The 19,705-nt window shown below is 39.4% G+C and overlaps 1 protein-coding gene across 1 annotated transcript in view; it reads right to left on the bottom strand.

The window, feature by feature from the left end:
• Window positions 1-19,705, bottom strand: part of CSMD1 (CUB and Sushi multiple domains 1) — a 2,040,038-nt gene that overhangs the window by 1,036,913 nt on the left and 983,420 nt on the right. Inside the window, exon 5 of the mRNA XM_032158987.2 lies at window positions 6,677-6,884. Within this exon, the coding sequence (XP_032014878.1) occupies window positions 6,677-6,884 (208 nt within the window). The remainder of the gene's footprint in view (window positions 1-6,676; window positions 6,885-19,705) is intronic.

The raw sequence follows: 19,705 nt of genomic DNA, 5'->3' as shown, positions 1-19,705 counted from the left end.
CTGAAACCTATAAAACATAGCCTGCCTCCTTCACTCCACTTGTGGGGCTGTAGCATCTTTCCCAGAAAATCCTTCGCTGCCCAGTGGCTTCATCCCCGGCCACCAGCTGAGAGAAAAGGTGGAGATTGGAAATTGGCTCCACAGTAGACACTGTGGAGAGGAGGCCTAATCCACCCAGGTGAAAATAAAAATATCCAGGATAAGGCATGTGAAAGACAGCCACCAATCAAATTAGAAATTCTCGGTACAGTAGAATTAGCTGGTATTGAAAAAAGTTTGCATTATTTGCCTACTGAGTTTCAGGGTGGAGGTACCTAGGTTGTGGGATAGTCTGGGGTGCCCAGTTTTCTCCACCTACCTAAGACTTCAGTGGGTCACAGTTACATGCACAACCCTGATTAGTCACATCTTTATGCAACAGCTTCGTGGTAACATCAGCATGTCATCCATGTGCCCTCTTAGAAGCCTGATAATATCCATCATTATTATACCCCGAAATATGCTTAACAAGCAAGTATGCTAAGATGATTACATTACTGTCTAGTTAATAATGCTGGCAAGAAACACGTAAGAGTAGCTGGTGGTGACGCCACCACACAGTAACAGAGCTGAGGAGAAATTAGAAGTGGCAGGGCGCTTTCTTTGTATGCACTAAGGCAGAAGGTTGCTGAAGAAATTCTAGGATGAGAGTGGAGTGCCCACATACTGCTTTTATCTTGCTGTTTTAAAGTTAGCAAAGAAATGTGATCTCAACTTTTTTAAAAAGAGGAGGAAATATACCTTGGGACTATCTCTCTTCAAGTCTCCACTCTGCCTCTTTGCTTGCTGGATGGTTCAATATTTAACTACTTTGAAGCCTATTTTTCTCAACTATGAAATGGGAATAGTAGTATCTCCAAGCGGCAGTAGCAACTATTGTTTACATTTTCTTGTTATATAACAAATACTCAGTGATTACTAGTAGTAAATGGTTTTTTTTTTACAAAAAAATACACCATTGAAAAAACACAGAAATGGCATTTTAATTAAAAGAAGGGTTCATGAATGGAGCTACAATATCATGTTGAGTATGTTCTTAGACCTTCAACTGCTATGCAGACGTTCAAGAAAAGGAGAAATGTGTATATATATATATATATACACGTGTGTGTACCTACATATATTATATATATTTTTATTATATGTATATTTATAAATATTCACAATTATTTCCTGTTTATGCTATACTTGCTTTCATAAAAAACTGTTGATGTGCATAGCTTACAACAGGTTTGTGAAATAAAATTACTGAATCCAAATTTAAGATAGAAAATATGGGACTGGCTGTTGTTGCTCACGCCTGTAATCCCACACTTTGGGAGGCCGAGGCAGGAGAATTCCCTGAGTCCAGGATTTTGAGACCAGCCTGGGCGACATAGCAAGTCCCTGGGTCTACAAAAATTTTAAAAAAAATTAGCCAGGGTTCTGTACCTGTAGTCCCAGATTTGAGGGAGGCTAAGGTGGAAGGATAGCTTGAGTCCAGGGGTTCGAGGCTACAGTGAGCTATGATAGCACCACTGTGCTCCAGACTGGGTGACAGAAGGAGACTCAGTATTAACACTAAAAAATTATAAAGAAAAACACAAAAAACAAATCGCCCATTTCAATTGGTGGCATTGGAGCACTGCTGCGTGGTCTCCTCCATATTCATAAACTGTCATTGCTTTTCCAAAACCATTTTTCTCCCCAAAGATTGAGTTGTTAACATGGGATAGGTCAAGTTCATAGAAACAAAGAAAGATGGAAACAGCCACAGTTGGACGGGGCCAAGGAGGCAAAACCAAATGCTCTGTGGGTCTCTGGCTGGAGCCCTGGACCAGAAAAGACATCAGTAGAACAGCCAGAAGAAATCAAACAGAGTCTGAAAGTGAGTTAGCAGCACTGTTACTTCATGAATTTCTTGCTACCAATAATGACACTATAGTTATGTAAGATGTTCACATGAGGGAACCTAGGTTTAGGATATACAGCAACTCTCTGTGCTAGTTCTGCAAATTTTCTGTAAAATGAATTCAAAATAGTTAATAATAATATGAGGAGGGAGAAGATGGTGCCTCCTTACTTTAATTTTGGGGCAGGTGAGAGAAGGATTGATTTCAGGGAGTGTGTTACTCAGTCTGTTCCTCTATAATTCTCCCTTGTTAGAAATTAAATAGACACTAAGTCAATTATCAATTAAGTGACAAGTTGGGTAAACACTGGAGGCATTAACTGACCCTTCAAGGGTTCTTTGAAACTCACTCAGCTTTCTCCATTTCTCTGAAGTTTTAACTTCAGCCAATCACCAACCAGATTGATTTAATAGTAAAATTGTCCTGGGTTAATGGGAACAAAATAAACTAAGGTTACAAAACTGTCACCCCAGAGTTTCCCTTGTGAACTTGCCTACACCAGGTAGGCAAAAGGGTCAAGTTATGCTGGTTCATGAAAAATAGAGCTTACACCTTAAAAAATCATAAAGTAACAGATATTTCTCTTGAAGTCATAAGGCAGCCCTAATCCAAAGCGGAAGAAATATTCTTCCATTTATTATGGCTGATATCTTCCAGCGAGGAAGATCACGCAACCTGTTTGTTTCACTTGCATTATTTCTGAAGTGTTCTTCTAGGTACTCTGCATGCCCCTCTAAGCATTATGATAACAGGATCGACAATAGATGCGCAGTAGGGGATTTCCATGTGGAGGCGTTCAGCTGAACAAATGCACCAGGAATGCAAACACACACTAACATAAAGACAGGGATGTGTTCACTGGGGCAAAATGGAAGGGGATGGGCGTGCCTGGCAGGGGGGAAGCCAGGATGGGGCCAACTTGGTAGCTGTGGACAGCCTGGGAAGGGACACTGAGGCTTCCAGGCTCTGTCTCGGGGAGCTGAGGCTCAGCCATGGAAGTTAAGAAATCGATGCATTTAAATTTGTGTTGGGACACATTTTCAATGCATTTATTTTTATTTTCTTTTTCCTTACCTTCTCTATCCTCTACACACTCCCTATCACAGAACGGGATGGAAACCTGGTTCTTTTGTTATATAAGTTCATATTTTAAAGAGAGTAAATGCTCCCTCAGTGTTCCCAACCAAGATTCTACAACCTTAGTCCCGTTAACCGTCATGTCTTAATTTAGAAACCACAGAGGGAGAACTCAGAAACGGAATCAATTTTCTTTCTTCTTGATATTATTAGATGCACAAGTTATAGGCTACACCATCAAATCTCTTCAGAAAAAAAAAAAAAGAACACTTGGCTAGCTTCACCACTACACATTTCCTTTCTAATTGCAAGAAAAATAATGACTACACCATGCTATAAAGTGAACTAGAAATGGCAACTCTCTATTAAAATAAGGGATTGGTAGGAAGCCAACCTGCATAAAATTAGAATCTGACTAGCAAAAAAAAAAGTCAGTTTCATCTAATGTACATATAGCCTAAGAGGCTTAAATTACTAACCCACCGTATGCTTAATATACAGATAATTTTGGCACATGACATCATCCCCTATATTTAGACTGCCTCCACCGCTGCCATGGCAACCCTGACTTAAAACATAGCTGAGTGGGTAATTTCACTCCAAATTAAATGAAAATAAGGCTAATCCCATTATTGTTCTTAACAATTTTCCAAGTAGCTTCTTCCTAGAGTGCCCTTGCTTGTATGTCCTTTTTTAAAAATAGATTATTGGAAAATCATATGTGTATCTGCCCTCACTGCACTCACAGTCACTCGCACCACCCTCCTGGCTCTGTGGAATGACCTTGTGCTTGGGAAGAGGTCGCAGCACCCACAGTGCTCCTCGTCCCTGCCCATGCAATTCGGGAATGGGGAAACCTTTTAAATGTACCAATTTGAGTCATTAAATATTTCAGAGACTGTCACTGTAAAATTACTCTAAAATAATAGTCTTTTTAAGATAAATCATATTATGCACTTGTATAGGCCTTAAAAGGGTACTTCAAATTACTCTGTTTTATGTTTTAAATGTGCTCCTGTAGGTTTCCATAGTTATTTAGGAGAACCATCTTTTGCTTTTCAGCCTCCACTGAAGAGTCATTGAAAGCTGAGAGTTCCACTTAAACGTAGTCCTTATGGCTGTGTCAAGATACTTCTTTTGACTATTATGATAAACATTAATGTCACATACACACACAAAACACTCTGTTGACCCAGCACATATGCTAAATTGCTTTTCCATCTCCACTCCGACAGTTACCTGTTCAAGGCTTTATGATCCAGCCTGCAGTTCTGAAACAGAGAAGCTGTACTTCTCTGACAGGGCATTGAAGCTCAGACCTGGACTACACTGATTGGGGGGCTATACAGACACAGAAGAAAATGCCCTGGAGTCAGAGACCTTGAACCTGAGCTCTGCCAAGGGCTCCATCAGCTTTGCCATCTCTTGTCCTCTGCATATCTCAGCTTTATTTTTAAATCTACAATAGATAAAGGGATAATAGTAGATAATAGTAAGAATAATGACCCCACAGGGCTTTTGCGCCAAGCAAACAGGACAATGTAAGTCATTGTAAGAATGCAAGTATAAACACAACTCTAGCCCTGGCTAATTATAGCTATTTGAAGAGAGCAGCTAAGCTAATAGGCAACAGAGTTTATTAGACACGAAGGCACACTGGGTCATAGTTCCCACTGAAAACTTTCCCACCAACTTCCCTGGCAAATATTTAGAGAGATGCCACTGATGTAGAAGACGTCTTCCAGCCTGGATCCAGGCACCAAGAAGGCAGTGGTAGTCTCTCTGGCTAGCTGTGCTGATATTCTCTCTACGACAAGGGTGACCAATTGTTGCCATAAAGTACTACAGTGGTCCCATCAACTTTTCAGAACACGCTTCTCATCACACTCACGATCTGTACTTTCTGACATAAACTAAGTTTGTCTGGCAAAAGCTGCCACTGATCATAGGTCCTAGAATCACTAACAAATCGGCCTCACTTGCTTCTGCCTCTCTCCCAACCTGACATCTTACCAGCAAGGCGTGCAGTCAACGCCCAATACCTCTAGACTCTCCTAAAGACAAGACCTTTAACATTAAGCATATAAATTCTGAGAATCAGTATCTATATATTTTATACTTCAATGATTTTCTGAAAACCACAATAATTTCAAAGCTAGAATATCTTTAAATGATTAGCAGAGAATATGCACTAAAGACATGTTGAATAAATTCATTTTTAATATTTTTTTTTTAGCACAGGCTTTTTACAAATAGACTTGTCTGAAGTCATAAGCATTGCTTTTGGCAGAGCCTATGGTAGAACTTAGGTTATCCAGCTCTTGCCTCAGCTTTTGTTTCCATGAACTCTAATGTTAGACATAGTGAGATAGATAATAATTTAAACAAATTCCTGAGTATTTAAAGTTAAAATTGTACAACATACATTAAGTAGATGGGTCCTGGCTCATCTAAAAGTGTTGTTCAGCATGAATAAAATTGAAAACAAAGACAATCTAGGTAGAATTTGTTTGGTTTCTTGCTCCCTCCTATTTGGAATAACATTTAACACAAGCACAATAAAATGAACCAGGAAGGGACTTCTCCGTGAATAGGAATCCTCTGCATTGTGCCTTGTGATTTGGAAAACAAAGTACAATTCAATTCAATTCCAATAATCGGTTTAAAACAGGTGGTCATATTTACAATGTTTCATGTTTGACATGTTTGTCCGTTAGCCTTAGTACTGAAATGCAAACTGCAACCTGTTGACATGTTCACAGCCGCTCATTTCATTTTCCCCTCTTCCTACTCATAAATGGCCAACAGTTCCTCTGCGTCTACCTGAGTTTCAACATACCTATTCTTGTTTAGTCATATTTCATGATCTAAAACAGACAACTGAAGCCGTTTTAAAGTGCTCAGATTTAAAATAACAACAACAACAACACAATTTAACATGCAACAAATGACTTAATTCGAGATAGAAATCAAGGCTTTAAACATCTATGCTATGCTTTTCAGTCTCTCAAATTGCACTTATGGACACAAACAAAACTGTTCTTGCGATCACGACCATCACACCTGAATAGGCGGTACTTCATTAGCCCTTGTTTTCCTTTGTATCTACCAGGGTACACACCACAGAACTGACCATCCTGTGGTTAACTGCATACATACGTTGGACTAGGATGCGTGTTAAGTTGTTCTGCCTTTGAGGATCTTGTAGCCACAGGCATTTCCCCATAGGTGGCTACAGAATGTGGTACACAGTCTTCACGAAGAAAAAGGAATGCACAGTCCTATATCTGCAGCAGTTTGTCAATGCTCGGTAACGTGAGACAAAGGAAAATAAACAATCTAAAAATCTCTGCTCACAGTGAAACAGCTCCACACCAAACCCAAAACTGACTCACCTTAGTTTGTTTAAAAGAGTCCAAGAATGAGAGCACTGTAGTTCAAGCACACAGATAACTTCCCGAGCTCCAAACACCAGCACAAAGACAACTTAGAAACTTTGAAACCAGTCATAGTAAAGGTAACTTTTTCAGAGCCAAAAGAGCAAGGCAAAAAAGGAACACTCATGCTTGCCCATGAACGTCCAGAGACAAGCAATTCTTGAAGCTCGTTGGGGGAAAAATGGGGAAAACACACCTGTATCCTTTGTGGCATCTCTTCCTGGGACTTACCATATGGATGGAGCTTCCGTGCCACTGATCTCTAGGAAATCATATCCTTCTTCTAGCTGAAAGTCAGTGAAGACCAGCGCAATAGTGTCCCCGGGCTCAGCCACAATGGTCCAGGTGCAGTCTGCGTTGTTCTCGTACTCTGAAGGGAAGTGCGGGCTGGAGATGGAGCTGATGGTCCCGCGTAAGGTTCCTCCGCAGGCTCCCTCAGCTGCAGGGGCAGAAGCAGAAAGAAAGCATCACGTTTCAGGATGGTTTTCATACACGAGTGTGTCCACCAAGTGTCACTCTTGACCAGCGACAAATATTTCCTGAACCCAAAATTGAGACACTCAATCTGAAAAAGAATATTTTGGTATGTTAATGAGTTCTATGAAAAGGCTTACAAGAGTCTAACATTTAAATACGATTATTAATTGAATGGCCATTATGGGAAAGATGGAATGGTGCCTTTTCTAAAACGTGGAAAGTGTAGTAGCCATGTACCTGACATGGATAGGCAGCCTAACAAGATTTTCAGAGATTTTCTCCGAATCCTGGAAGATGACACTACGTAAGCAACATTTTGAGACTTAGAAACATGTGGGCATTTATTCATGGATGCCTGGCTTTGAGAATACTGTGCTCTTAAAAGAAATGGTTGCCCTAAATTTATTTTCTATAAACTTGGGATTAATTTTGGTTTTGAATTTCAGATAGCTATTGAGTAACATAACAGAGGCACATCACCTCATAGAAAGGTTCTGAGTAGAAAATAGTTGCATGAAACTTAAAGTGGAATATCTTAGAAAAGCAATCAGTGAAAGGCCAGTAAAGATAAAAGTGCATTTAAAATACAAACTAACATTTAAAAAATTATTGGTTAGAAAGGAAACAGATCTTGGAAAGTTTGCTGTAGAGTAAAAAATCTTCTTTGTTACATTTATATTATCTATTACAAAACATTATGGGCATATCAAACTATATATAGTTTATATATATAACATATAAACTATAAGACAGTATATATATATAACATAAACTATATGATATATAGTTTATATACTATATATAGCTATCTTATATATAAACTATATATACTATATATACCTATCTTATATATATAAACTATATATACATGCGAGAGAAGTATTTTAAAATAACATGTTTTAAAGCATGTTTTTTAAAATTTCTTCCTTCCCTCCTTTCTTTCTTCCTTTTCTTTCTTTCCTCAAATACTTCCTATCCATCATGTATATTTAACAGTGATTAATTCTGACACTGCGGTGTGGATGATATGTAAAAGTCAGCCTGTTACCAAGATGCGGGGAGTTTGCTGTAAGCAGAGGTTGTGTGACTGGCCTGAGCGCTTACAAACTGCATGTCTTCGACCCTACCCACCCTCTCCCCACCAAAATTATAGCAAAGTGAGAGGAACTGACCTCTTTTTATTAACCCTTCCCAAGTTGCAAGTTCCAGTATTTCTTTCATCTTTCAGAGATGTTCGTTTTATTTTGGCAGGGTCTAAGCCTCACAAAAATGTCAAAATAGAACCCATCTTGTTGGCAACAGTAAGAGGGTGATACAGATCCCTTCAAATTAGCTGCCTTCAGTTTACTCAGAAGAATGCCAGGGGCATAGGGGTACTTCACAGCACACGGTTTTTGTTCCCAGAGTTTGGAGTATTGCATTTTGCATCCTTCCTACGGGATACCAGGCTGGTCTACACAGTAGGCATTCTCATGCTGTTTATGTCAACTAATGCTAATGGCAGCTTTAGAGTGGACGTCTTTGAGAGGTACACTTGGAGGAAAATTGCTACCTTCAAGTATCAATGAAATCAAGACTACGTGAGGGATGGGTCTTCTCATGTTTTAATAGTTGGTCCAACTGTGATGCCCATCCAAAGCACATGACATTGTGGAAAGGGCTGCCCATGTTTTGTAGGACATCTCAGGAAACTCATTTTTGAGATCCCAAATTTATTTTAAAATTAATAACTATTAAATGTACAGATTATAAAAATTCTGCTATCACGGTATTGTTTCCTTTTAAAAGTGCAAAATGGAACATGAATAAAAATAACTGTGTATATACTGCAATTTGAAAACTGCAAAAATAGTTCCTGTGCCCACTACCAAAGGTCATTCCTGCCCCCCACCCTCCATGGGCACCACTGTGCAAGCACACACACATCCCTGGTCAACTGAGACCCAGCTCCACAACTGCCCAGCTCGCCACAATTTTTAATACATTCTTGGGAACAGCTACTAGGAATGTTATCATACATATACATTTCCCTGTCAAAACTGTATTTTTGAAAATAGAGATAAAAATCAGTGCCATATAAAAATAAGAGGAAGTACATATTCCAGCCATGAGGAAAAATATAGTGGCTACTATTGAGATTCAGACATTGTGCAGAATTCAGCTCTAAGCCCCTTGGGTTGGGATAATGCTGAATCAGGTTAACAACTAAAAGTGACACATACTTTACGTTGTTTTTCTTTAAACCCAAATATAAATATCCCCTTCATAAAGGGATGAGGTAAACAAGATCACTAGCGACAGGTATTTACTTTTATTACTGATTAAATAACTCTATATAAACACGTCACACACATAAATATTTCCAGAGTAACAATTGTTTTTCATGTATAAATATATAATTTTATTTAATATTTAGATTTTATTCGTTTCTCTGAATTCATTATATACTACGAAAGTTATCTCAATGTAAAAACAAATAGAAAAGAAAAGAGTTCTAATACCTTTATTACATAAAATGATAAAATATCATAGATGTGTGGAATTAAAAGAAAATTATCAAAGTCCAAGTTACCAAAATGATGTAGTTGAAAGATTAATGAAATACATTAATTTAAATCCAACTGCTGAAACTGCATACATTCTTCACAATTCACCTTGATGGGAAGCAATCCCCCCTTTCAATGTTTTAGAGGGGAAAATAAAGAAATGAAAAAACCTGACATCAAATGATTATGAATTTTTGTCATGGCAACCAATGAGCTGAATCACTGTCTACTATTTAAAAAGCTTTGAAATAGTTGTATTTACGTGCATGGTATAGAATAAACATAGAGTACAAGTGTATAGAATAAGCAGCTTAACCGGATTCTTCCGGGAAAACATCTCAGTAACCTTGACCAGAAGTGAATTTAAACCTATCTGACAGGAGTGTTTACAGGCGGCCAACATAAACAGGGACACCAGCCACAGCTCCAGGACAGAGTCCTGGACCCCCACCCTGCAGCCATTAGCCCCCTGGTCTCTCCACTGCTGGACGGTCCGATGACCTGCAGGAGGTGTCTAGGGAGTTTGTAGGGCTCCGGGAATGGATATGTGTTAACTAGTAAAAGAGTGTTCTTTTTAATTTAACAGCTGATAGAACCGTGCTGGTGCCCACCCCTGAGTACCGGCCCTGATCGAATGAGCATACCTCACTACCACGCAGTTTCCTTCTACTTAAAATGCCAGTGGTTGAGCTGGATAAACTCCAGTGTTATATCCCTGTCTAATATTTGGGTCCCCTGAGTCTGAGATCTTAGACACTTAGTATCTACATTTTCCTAGAACTTCCCTTGATGAATGAGTGGATCATGGAGACACATACTTCACTGGGCCAGCATGAGTACTACGCTCACTGAATCCAGGTAAGAACAGAGCATCGACTACAGCAGACAGGTGGTGAAATTTAAGGGTAACTTTGTTGGGAAACGAGTAGATGACATAAAGAAGGCAAAATAGAAAAGCCAAATAAAATGAAGAAAAAAACAATCAAGGTAGCAGAGACAAAAAAAAAAATTCCCAAACCTTATCACTATTGCATTTCTTCAGTAGATATGTTAATGTCCATGGAATATTTCGGAAAGAGTTACAGTTAGAATCAGGCCAGCACAATATATGCAAGATGTATTAGAATTCTTTGTATAGCACTCCACATAAAATATAGTAGAATATTATTAAGATAATCTGATTGATAACTTGAATATTATGTATATAAGACAAACAAAAAAACTTCATGCTATTCATTGGATAAAACGCTTAAATCACAGAAAATCTTTAGTACAGAATGAGGCAAAATTAGTGTTGGTGCTTGTGACTGTGTGTGTGTGTGTGAATGTGTGTACGTGTGTTTGTGTGTATATGTGTGTTTGTGTTTGAAAGAGCCTGCTATAGAGCTGTAAGTATTTCTCTAACAAAACTTTTTAACTCTTAATTTCTCCACTATTTTTGTAAGGGATTTTACTTTCTAAACAGCAACATTTTAAACATAATAGCATTTGAAGAAGGGCTACATAACTACTATATTTGATGAGCAAAATGTTTTTAAAAATAAATCAATTTGTTTCCTTTTAGATCTATGCAGCTCTCCATGATGATCAATTTTATAAATAATGCCACAGAGGAAATAGTTTTCAAAGCCCATTTTGATTGAGAAAAATTATTACTCAATTTTTGATATAATATTTACTTGTGAACTTATCTTCCAGTTTGGCTGCTAAAGATATTAAATTGCTCCAACATATCGCTAAAGGACAAAGGCTTTGCTGACAGAAATGGGAACCATTATCCCTACAGTGTGGAGTGTTATAAGGACCCAATATGATTAAATGTACATCATAAATGATGAGTAAAGAGACATTATTTAACGAAGTATATTGGAATAACTGAATAGAAATTTTTAAAATAACAACTTAAAAATTCCCTCATACAAAATACCTGTTACACAAATTAAAATGTTTGAATGTATTAAATAATGGGTAACTTGCCACATTAAAATATAATATATGGTCTCAAATTAAGCATTATCTCAACTAAACAGAAATTGTGAATGTTACTGAAGCAAAAATAACTTCATAAGTAAACCAATCTACCTGTTTAATTTTTTCCAAATAAATATATGCAAATAAAAACAACACAACAAAAAAATATTTGCAACAACACAGCTGGGGGATATTATTTATACTTACTTGATTTGTATTTTTTAAAAAAAGATACAGGCTGGGCGCGGTGGGTCATGCCTATAGTCCCAGCACTTTGGGAGCCCGAGGCAGGTGGATCACGAGGTCAGGGGATTGAGACCATCCTGGCTAACATGGTGAAACCCCCTCTCTACTAAAAACACATAAAAGTAGCTGGGTGTGGTGATGGGCACCTGCAATCCCAGCTACTTGGGAGGCTGAGGCAGGAGAATGGTGTGAACCCGGGAGATGGAACTTGCCGTGAGCCGAGATTTCCCTACTGCAATCCAGCCTGGGCGACAGAGCGAGACTCTGTCTCACAAAACAAGTAAATAAATAAATAAATAAATAAATAAATAACAAGATACAAATGGACACATGGGAAAAAAAAAGACTTTAAACGGCAATTTGAATAAGAGTGAATTCTAGAATAAACCAAAACTAAAAACAAACACAGGTGAAGTTTCAACCTTTCTTATTATGATAGGCATTCAAATTAAAACAACACTGAAATACCATCTAATATACATTAAAAAGATAAATTTTGAAAATACATAAATACCAAGAGTGAAACTGATATAGTTGTATGTTCCTAATATCAACATGCATTAATATAGTGCTTCAAGCAATTTACCAACACAGGCGAGTGATACTGAGAGGGCTCATATTCCCTGGCAAGTTACCCACTTTAGGGTCTGATGTCTATTGAGTATATTGTAGGTGTCTGATATTCTATACCAAGGTCATTAAGTGAACTATTTTGTTTAATCACATCCAAAATGTGTGATAAAATGTTTATTTTTGTTTCCATTTCACAGCTACCAAAAGAGAAATGTTTTTCATTTTTTTAGAAAACAAAACAAAACAAAATCCATCAACTGGGAAACATTCAGAGACTCAGAAAATATATGATCAACTAAATAAAATTAAAATTAATCAGCATACTCTACTGTAAAACAGAAAAAAAAAGGTATAATGTCTGCTCTGTGAAAAAGCAGAACAAATTTATCTACTTTAAGGTGTATACATATGTATATTTCAACTTAAGTATAAAGACTAAGAAATATAAACATTTTAATATAATTGTGGCATTATAGTAACATAATTGTTATGAGGGATTTAAAAACTCCTTCAATGTTTTGTCAAGAAACAGTTTAACATCTAGAAAACATTCCAATAACATTCATGAATAATGAATGAAACTTGTGAATTCTTAATCATAGTAGATGTAGAACTTTATGTGTTTCTGAGAGTATATTCACAAACCATATATTTAAAACGTATTAGAAATGCTGTTGTTTTTGTTTTAAAATAAATTCTGCCATGAAATTTTTTTAAAGGAAAGGCTATTTTATACTAAAAAAAAATTGCCTAATTTATCTATTATATATCTGGATTTTTGTGTTATATTTAATAACAAGGAAAACATAAAAATGAAGTATTATTTATAGCAACATACAATTTGCTATTATAAACAAAACATATTTATTTGGGATTTTCCTTCTTTCCTTCATTTTACCATTCTACAATATATTTTAGATTTCAATAAATTTGTGTATTAAATAGTTACTTTCTTAAAAATATTCAGCTGCTTAGGTTACAAAGTTGACCTGTATCAGACTGGTGACTATTATTCTTTTCTTTTTTTTTTTTTTGAGACGGAGTCTCGCTCTGTGGCCCAGGCTGGAGTGCAGTGGCGCAATCTCGGCTCACTGCAAGCTCTGCCTCCCGGGTTCACGCCATTCTCCTGCCTCAGCCTCTCCGAGTAGCTGGGACTACAGGCGCCCGCCACCACGCCCGGCTAATGTTTTTATGTGTGTGTGTGTGTGTTTTTAGTAGAGACGGAGTTTCACCATGTTAGCCAGGATGGTCTCAATCTCCCGACCTCGTGATCCACCCGCCTCAGCTTCCCTGGTGACTATTATTCTAAGTGAAGTACTCAGGAACGGAAAACCAAACATCCTATGTTCTCATTGGTATGTGGGAGCCAAACTATGAGGATGCAAAGGCATAAGAATGATATAATGGACTTTGGAGATTTGGGGGGAAGAGTGGGAGGGGGGGCAAGGGAGATAAAAGACAACATATATGGTGCAGTGGATACTGCTGTGGTGGTGCATGCACCAACATCTCACAAATCACCACTAAAGAACTTACTTATGTAACCAAATACCATCTACACTGCAATAAATTATAGAAAATAAAATAAAATAATAAAAAAAGTTTCAAACCTATAGACATTCATTGTACTTGCAGAAAACGTAATGTAGGGGCAGGTCTGGCTCCTTGAATAGAGACATGTGGCGGGGTGGTCACTCCCTCTGCAACCAGTTAGACACAAAGTGCTCTACAGGGCCACAGTCTCAACATGGTGGCCAACAATGAACACTGAATTATCTCCAGTTTCAAATCATGTGGTGAGACACTTGCCTTTTTCAAAGAATTGGCTCATTCTTTGATTATTTTGTGAATTGTCTTTTATTGTGTAAGGACATTCCACATGGGATTATAAGGTTTGCAGTCATAAATTCACTCTCGATTGAGAGAACATAGGGCATCTCCCATGTATACTACATTTAGTGCTTTCTTCCCACTTCAAACAACAGAAGAACTTCCAAGATTCCCTCATTTGATTTGTTTCAGCTAAATATTTGGAAGTGAGTTATTGTATACAAGCAAACATGAACATTAGAATAAACAGTGTCAAAATCTCATTTGCACTTCGCATTAATAGACCCAGGACTGCTAGCATAAGCACTGACTCTTAATTCCCTGGTCCCCATGAACACTAGCCGGCTGCCAAAATCACTGGGAATTGGCTTAGAACTTGACTTCGCAGAACCACGCATTTATGTTAATTAATTTATTCATTCAATACATAGGAAAACTAATTCTCTCCTAGAATGAGCAAAGAAGGGTTTTCTGAAAACACAATATTTAGGCCAGATTTGAAAAAAAGGCACTATTCAAGGAATGAGCTAGAGGAAGGGCATTCCCAACAGATGGAATAGAAAGCGCCATGGCCCAGAGGAGACTTGATATTCACATAGCAACCACAGATGCTTTAAGTACTACAAACTCCCCATGACATCTTTGGGTGCATTCTCAAGCAGTTGCTGAGAATTCCGGGGCAGAAATATACCGAGTTTGTGTGAAGGAGTAAGTTTCATTCACCAACAGGATCACGACCGCTGGAATAAACAAAAAATGAAAAGCATTTGGGAGGCTGAGACGGATGGATCACCTGAGGTCAGCAGTTCAAGGCCAGCCTGGCCAACATGGTGAAACCCCGTCTCTACTACAAATACAAAAAATAGCTCGGTGTGGTGGTTCATGCCTGTAATTCCAGCTACTTGGGAGGCTGGGGCCAGAGAATCGCTTGAACCTGGGAGGCAGAGGTTTCAGTGAGCCAAGATTGCCCCACTACACTTGGCATCAGCGATACAGTGAGGCCCTCCCACAAAATAAATAAATAAATAATAAATACATAAATAAAGGCAATATTCTTGGGACATGAGTTTTATTTAGAATTGATCCTTCCCTTTGTGAAATCCATAGGTAAAGCAAGAGAGGGAACACTAGTTTAGGTCCTTTGCCTTTTAATCTGCACACGCAGATGGCAATGTCACAATATCTCATTTCTATACAATGAAGTCCAGACTGGAACCAGAAGTAACTCACCACTAATTATCATGGCTTATATCACCATTCGTATTTCTTTTGTCACTGAGAGAATCCAGGACTTTTAGTATTTCTTTTTTTTTTTTTTGAGACAGAGTCTCACTCTGTTGGCCAGGCTGGAGCACAGAGGCACGATCTCGGCTCACTGCAAGCACTGCCTCCTGGGTTCAAGCTGTTCTCCTGCCTCAGCCTCCCGAGTAGCTGGGACTACAAGCACCCACCACCACACCCAGCTAATTTGTGTGTGTGTGCGTGTGTGTGTGTGTGTGTGTGTATTTTTAGTAGAGATGGGGTTTCACCGTGTTAGGCAGAATGGTCTTTATCTCCTGACCTCATGATCCGCCCACCTCGGCCTCCCAAAGTGCTGGGATTACAAGCATCAGCCACTGAGCCTGGCCACAACTTCTAGGATTTCTCAGTGAAATCAAGCGCTGATGCCCGCTTTCATAGAACATGCCTTCTATATATTTTCTACTCAAAGCTGTGAACTACTCAAATCACCACTCAAAATAAAACCAAAGCTTACAAGGCCCTGAAAGGCATTATATGAGCTGGAATCTTGGCTTCTCCTGCTCCTCATCCTCCACCTCCTTTGGCTCCTCTCTCCCTTGCTTCCACTTCCTCACTGGGTCTAGCCACACTGCTTCCTGGGGCTAGGGCACCTATGTCCCTGCCCCAAGGCCTTTGTAATGACCACCCTACCTGAGAAGTGCATCTCCCTGGCTGACTTCAGAGCCCTTTACAAGCCACTTTCCTGCCCACCTTCTCTGACCACCATATTTAAACTAGCACTCACCTAGATTACTTCCCGCCTCTCCATCCTGTATACTTACCTCTAGGTGCTTGCTGACTGCAAAGCAATGGAATGCAAGCTTTATGAGCCTGTTCTTGCACTTGCATGCACCTGTTCCTAGAAAGCAGCCTAATGGAAGTTTTCTTTCTTCCTCTTTTTTTTTTTTTTATTTCACACAATGAATGAAAAGTGAATGATGCTGGCTTTCCTCTAGTTATATCAGTTGCAAACAAGCCTCTATTCAGTTGTCTTTAGCAAGTGTTGGGACTATGACAAAATATATTTAGGGGGCTATGCATGGAATCAAACCATATCCTCTCTAAGAATAGAAGAATAAAAGTTTATTTAGTTTTAGAGACACGTGGCTTTCTTCAGAATGAGTTTTAAAAAAATAGTCTATAAGAACTGCCTCCAGGTGGAGGCAGCTGAATAGCTGCCGAATAGGAACAGCTCCCGTCTACAGCTCCCAGCATGAGAGACGCAGAAGACAGGTGATTTCTGCATTTCCATAGGAGGTACAGGGTTCATCTCACTAGGGAGTGCCAGACAGTGGGTGCAGGACAGTGGGTGCAGCGCACTGTGAGCGAGCTGAAGCAGGGCAAGGCACTGCCTCACTTGGGAAGTGGTCAAGGAGTTCCCTTTCCTGGTCAAAGAAAGGGGTGACAGATGGAACCTGGAAAATTGGGTCACTCACACCCTAATACTGCGCTTTTCCAACAGGCTTAAAAAACGGCACACCAGGAGATTATATCCTGCACCCGGCTCGGAGGGTCCTACGCCCACGGAGTCTCACTTATTGCGAGCATAGGAGTCTGAGATCAAACTGCAAGGCAGCAGCCAGGCTGGGGGAAGAGCACCTGCCATCGCCCAGGCTTGATTAGGTAAACAAAGCAGCTGGGAAGCCTGAATTGGGTGGAGCCCACCACAGCTCAAGGAGGCCTGCCTGCCTGCCTCTGTAGGCTCCACCTCTGGGGGCAGGGCACAGACAAACAAAAAGACAGCAATAACCTCTGCAGACTTAAATGTCCCTGTCTGACAGCTTGAAGAGAACACTGGTTCTCCCAGCACGCAGCTGGAGATCTAAGAACAAGCAGAATGCCTCCTCAAGTGGGTCCCCGACCCCCAAGCAGCCTAACTGGGAGGCAACCACCAGTAGGGGCAGACTGACACCTCACAGGGCTGGGTACTCCTCTGAGACAAAACTTCCAGATGAACGAACAGGCAACAGCATTTGCAGATCACCAAAATCCGCTGTTCTACAGCCACCGCTCTTCTGCAGCCACCACTGCGGACACCCAGGCAAATAGGGTCTGGAGTGGACCTCTAGCAAACTCCAACAGACCTGCAGCTGAGGGTCCTTTCTGTTACAAAGAAAACTAACAAACAGAAAGGACATCCACACCAAAAATCCACCTGTACATCACCATCATCAAAGACCAAAAGTAGATAAAACCACAAAGATGGGTAAAAAACACAGCAGAAAAACTGGAAATGCTAAAAAGCAGAGCACCTCTCCTCCTCCAAAGGAACACAGCTCCTCACCAGCAATGGAACAAAGCTGGACGGAGAATGACTTTGATGAGTTAAGGGAAGAAGGCTTCAGATGATCAAACTACTCCAAGCTACAGGAGGAAATTCAAACCAATGGCAAAGAAGTTAGAAACTTTGAAAAAAAATTAGACGAATGGATAACTAGAATAACCAATGCAGAGAAGTCCTTAAAGGAGCTGGTGGAGCTGAAAGCCAAGGCTCAAGAACTATGTGAAGAATGCAGAAGCCTCAGAAGCAGATGCGATCAACTGGAAGAAAGGGTGTCAGCGATGGAAGATGAAATGAATGAAATGAAGTGAGAAGGGAAGTTTAGAGAAAAAAGAATAAAAAGAAACAAACAAAGCCTCCAAGAAATATGGGACTATGTGAAAACACCAAATCTACATCTGATTGGTGTACCTGAAAGTCACAGGAAGAATGGAACCAAGTTGGAAAACACTGTGCAGGGTATTATCTAGGAGAACTTCCCCAGTCTAGCAAGGCAGGCCAATATTCAGGTTCAGGAAATACAGAGAACACCACAAAGACAGTCCTTGAGAAGAGCAACTCCAAGACACATAATTGTCAGATTCACCAAAGTTGAAATGAAGGAAAAAATGTTAAGGGCAGCCAGACAGAAAGGTCAGGTTACCCACAAAGGGAAGCCCATCAGACTAACAGCTGATCTCTCGGCAGAAACTCTACAAGCCAGAAGAGAGTGGGAGTCAACATTCAACATTCTTAAAGAAAAGAATTTTCAACCCAGAATTTCATAACCAACCAAACTAAGCTTCATAAGTGAAGGAGAAATAAAATACTTTACAGACAAGCAAACGCTGAGTGATTTTGTCACCACCAGGCCTGCCCTAAAAGAGCTCCTGAAGGAAGCACTAAACATGGAAAGGAACAACCGGTACCAGCCACTGCAAAAACATGCCAAATTGTAAAGACCATCGAGGCTAGGAAGAAACTGCATCAACTAACGACCAAAATAACCAACTAACATCATAATGACAGGATCAAATTCATACATAACAATATTCACTTTAAACGTAAATGGGCTAAACGCTCCAATTAAAGACACAGACTGGCAAACTGGATAAGGAGTCAAGACCCATCAGTGTGCTGTATTCAGGAAACCCATCTCACGTGCAGAGACACACATAAACTCAAAATAAAGAGATGGAGGAAGATCTATCGAGCAAATGGAAAACAAAAAAAGGCAGGGGTTGCAATCCTAGTCTCTGATAAAATAGACTTTAAACCAACAAAGATCAAAAGAGACAAAGAAGGCCATTAAATAATGGTAAAGGGATCAATTCAACAAGAGGCGCTAACTATCCTAAATATATATACACCCAACACAGGAGCACCCTGATTCATAAAGCAAGTACTGAGTGACCTACAAAGGGACTTAAACTCCCACACAATAATAATGGGAGATTTTAACACCCCGCTGTCAACATTAGACAGATCAATGAGACAGAAAGTTAACAAGGATATCCAGGAATTGAACTCAGCTCTGCACAAAGCGGACCTAACAGACATCTAGAGAACTCTCCACCCCAAATCCAGAGAATATACATTTTTTTTAAGCACCACACCACACCTATTCCAAAATTGACCACATAGTTGGAAGTAAAGCTATCCTCAGCAAATGTAAAAGAACAGAAATTATAACAAACTGTCTCTCAGACCACAGTGCAATCAAACTAGAACTCAGGATTAAGACACTCACTCAAAACCGCTCAACTACATGGAAACTGAACAACCTGCTCCTGAATGACTACTGGGTACATAACGAAATGAAGGCAGAAATAAAGATGTTCTTTGAAACCAACGAGAACAAAGATACAACATACCAGAATCTCTGGGAAACGTTCAAAGCAGTGTGTAGAGGGAAATTTATAGCACTAAATGCCCACAAGAGAAAGCAGAAAAGATCCAAAATTGACACCCTAACATCACAATTAAAAGAACTAGAGAAGCAAGAGCAAACACATTCAAAAGCTAGCACAAGGCAAGAAATAACTAAAATCCGAGCAGAACTGAAGGAAATAGAGA

The sequence above is a fragment of the Hylobates moloch genome, unplaced genomic scaffold, assembly GCF_009828535.3.
Source record: "Hylobates moloch isolate HMO894 unplaced genomic scaffold, HMol_V3 SCAFFOLD_8, whole genome shotgun sequence".
NCBI lineage: Eukaryota > Metazoa > Chordata > Mammalia > Primates > Hylobatidae > Hylobates > Hylobates moloch.
The sequence above is the reverse complement of the archived record's forward strand: the minus strand, read 5'-3'. Positions and strand labels throughout refer to the sequence as shown.